Genomic DNA, 3,326 nt, shown 5'->3' with positions numbered 1-3,326 from the left:
CTGCAAACTTACTAACTGTACCTCTTATGCTCACATCCAAATCATTTATGTAATTGACAAAAAGTAGAGGACCCATCACTGATCCTTGTGGCACTCCACTGGTCACAGGCCTCCAGTCTGAAAAACAACCCTCCACCACCACCCTCTGTCTTCTACCTTTGAGCTAGTTCTGTATCCAAATGGCTAGTTCTCCCTGTATCCTATGAGATCTAACCTTGCTAATCAGTTGCCCATGGGGAACCTTGTCGAACACCTTACTGAAGTCCATATGGATCACATCTACTGCTCTACCGTCATCAATCTTTTTTGTGACTTCTTCAAGAAACTCAATCAAATTTGTGAGACATGATTTCCCACTCACAAAGCCATGTTGACTATCCCAAATCAGTCCTTGCATTTCCAAATACATGTACATCCTGTCCCTCAGGATTCCCTCCAACAACTTGCCCACCACCGAGGTCAGGCTCACCGGTCTATAGTTCCCTGGCTCGTCTTTACCGCCTTTCTTAAACAGTGGCACCACGTTTGCCAACCTCCAGTCTTCCGGCACCTCACCCATGACTATCGATAATACAAATATCTCAGCAACAGGCCCAGCAATCACTTCTCTAGCTTCCCACAGAGTTCTCGGGTACACCTGATCAGGTCCCGGTCATTTATCCACTTTTAACCGTTTCAAGACATCCAGCACTTCCTCCTCTGTAACCTGGACATTTTGCAAGATGTCACCATCTATTTCCTTACAGTCTATATCTTCCATATCCTTTTCCACAGTAAATACTGATGCAAAAGATTCATTTAGTATCTCCCCCATTTTCTGTGGCTCCACACAAAGGCCGCCTTGCTGATCTTCGGTTGTTTAAAGCTAATTTTATTCAATTATTTAATGAAATCAAACAAGACCTTAAAGAAGTGCTTCTGGTCTCATGGTTAGGTCGAATAGCTCTTATTAAGATGAATATTCTCCCCCCGTTTGTTGTACCCTATATGGCTGCTCCCTGTGATTTTCGATAAGAAATGTTCAGGACACTGAACGTTGGTCCAGTTCTTTTATTTGGCATTGTAAGCGGCCCCTTATTAAAATTAGCTAAACTGCAATTGCCTCACCGATTAGGATGAGTGGATCTCCTGGACATTAAAAACTATCAACTAAGCTCGCTTTTATCTTACGTGAGCGATTGGGCTTGTGGGGACACTCTTTCAATATGGTTAGATATCAAAACCTCTCAGGAAGGGTGCCCCCTTACTAGCTTGCTGCTTTTGGATAAAATTAGGACAGTTAAGGAATATTGCCATAACCCAATTGTTATGAATAGTTATAAAGCATGGAGGACAATTCGGCAGAGGAAAGGCAACATTGGCAAAACATCTTCTCTTACATCTATAGTGGGTATGCCAGCTTGCCATCCAGGGACGATAGATTCAGGATTCAAACATTAGGGGTGTGTCTTGCATGGGCGAGTTATTTGAGGGAGACACAATGATGTCCTTTGATCAGTTAGCACGGAAATATGTGCTACATAATAATACTTCTCTCGTTTTGTTCAAGTTAGGGATTTTATTCAAAAAATTATGACACTTCTGACTAATTCCCTACAAATTCAACATGGAGAGGAGGGTGCTCAGTGCTAAGAGTACACTTTTTGTCAGCACTTCCTAAACATGGGGGTTGATTGACATCAATGGAACATCAATTCCATTAAAAAAAACCTTATCATGGTTAGGTACAAAACTTTCCGTGGTGGGATTTATTGGCAGTTAATGCACAAATGCAACCACTTCACAAGATTCTCAGGAAGTTCGACAGCAAATTGATCCACTTTTTTTTGAGAGGCTGACAGTGTAACAGCACAAATTGTCCAGCAAATTGTGGCAATTGTTAATTTATGCCACATTGTTTCCTTGGCAAAAATTGCTGAGAAACTTACACATTAATAATTTTGCTGCCATTTAACTCACTATTGTGTTGACATCAAATTCTGACTAAATGCACAACCACACAGACCATCGGGGATCAATCTACACTCTGCATCCTGCTCTTAGCCAGGTTGACAATACATGACCTAGAATGAACGCTTGGAGGGCATCAGTGAAACCTTAAATCTGCATGAGTTACAAGGGAAGAAGTGCATTGGATGGAATGGGGGACTTTAGAAACTAGTAACTATTTATGAGGCAATTCAGAAGAAAATGCTTTCCCTTAAACTGACCTATATAAACTGTGATAATTGATTCATGAACTGAGTGGCACTGCAGGGCATGCTGAGATGGTAAACACAAGTTGTTTCTTTAGTGCATTTCACTTGTAAAAAAGTAAAATCTAATTGCTGCACTCATAGGAACAGCAATTAAAACTCGGTCGTTACCCCTTCTCCTTTCAAATAAAATTAAGAAGCTTGGAATGACTTTGAGTGAATCACTTGCAATGCAATGCTTCTGATTATCTCGACACTAATGAAAGGTCGCAGGTAATCTGTTTACATCGAGAATGCTGCAAAAGTAAGTGTGTGCGCGCTTTCTGCTGCGGGGACTTAGGCCAACAAAAGGGCATTGTCCCTTTAAAGGCAATGTTGACTGATCCCCGGACAGTCCATGTTCTGGAAACACTTGCAGCCAAGACACAAACATGCACTTCCAGCGCTTCGTTCACTCCTGAGTAAAATGCACCGAGGCAAGCCCGCTCCCAGCTCCTGGGGAAGTGGCGCCGTCCCCCGGCGCCGTTCCCAGGCTTTCCCGGGATTTGCTCACCTCCGTACAGCCAGTTCTCTTCATCATCGTCGGCGTCCAGGCCGCCGCCGGGCGCTGCCGTACTCTCTGCAGCCGAGCCCAGCGAATCCATTTCGGTCGCCATTCCGAGTGAGTGCCGGGCGGGGCGGGGAAGCACTGGGGTCCACGCCGATGGTCTCGGAGCAGGGGGCTGGAAGGAGGAGGAGGAGGAGAAAGGGGAGGGGAAACCGGATGGTAGTGCAGCCGCCGGAGCGGGAGCACAGTCGGGCATACAGCGGCAGAGTCCACCCTACCGAGTCCGCGCCGCCATCAACTGCCAGCACTCTTCCGCAGGGTCATAGCGCCCGCCCTCCACACACACACACACACAGTGTACAGCACATAATCTACAACACAAACATCAACGCAACGGTCAACCTGGCAGAACCTAACGAAATGAATTATTGTCTAATAAATAACACGCCTGCTTTCAAAACTAAAGCTAGAATTTTACAAAGCAAGGAACTGCTGGAAATCTGAAACTAAAAGTGGTGGCGAAAGTCAGCAACTCTGGCAGCATCTGTAGAGGGGAAGGATCAGCGGACTCGAAACATCAACTC

At 45.0% G+C, this 3,326-nt stretch overlaps 1 protein-coding gene across 2 annotated transcripts in view; it reads right to left on the bottom strand.

The window, feature by feature from the left end:
* The window catches only part of LOC122557323 (pre-mRNA 3'-end-processing factor FIP1-like), a 36,642-nt gene extending 33,567 nt beyond the window's left edge, over window positions 1-3,075 (bottom strand). For both annotated transcript variants that reach the window (XM_043704902.1, XM_043704903.1), the window contains exon 1: window positions 2,749-3,075. In XM_043704902.1, coding sequence (XP_043560837.1) covers window positions 2,749-2,998 — 250 coding nt within the window. In that variant the 5' untranslated portion in view covers window positions 2,999-3,075. The remainder of the gene's footprint in view (window positions 1-2,748) is intronic.
* Window positions 3,076-3,326: the final 251 nt, after the last annotated feature.

The sequence above is a fragment of the Chiloscyllium plagiosum genome, chromosome 15 (assembly GCF_004010195.1).
Source record: "Chiloscyllium plagiosum isolate BGI_BamShark_2017 chromosome 15, ASM401019v2, whole genome shotgun sequence".
NCBI classification, from domain to species: Eukaryota; Metazoa; Chordata; class Chondrichthyes; order Orectolobiformes; family Hemiscylliidae; genus Chiloscyllium; species Chiloscyllium plagiosum.
The sequence above is the reverse complement of the archived record's forward strand: the minus strand, read 5'-3'. Positions and strand labels throughout refer to the sequence as shown.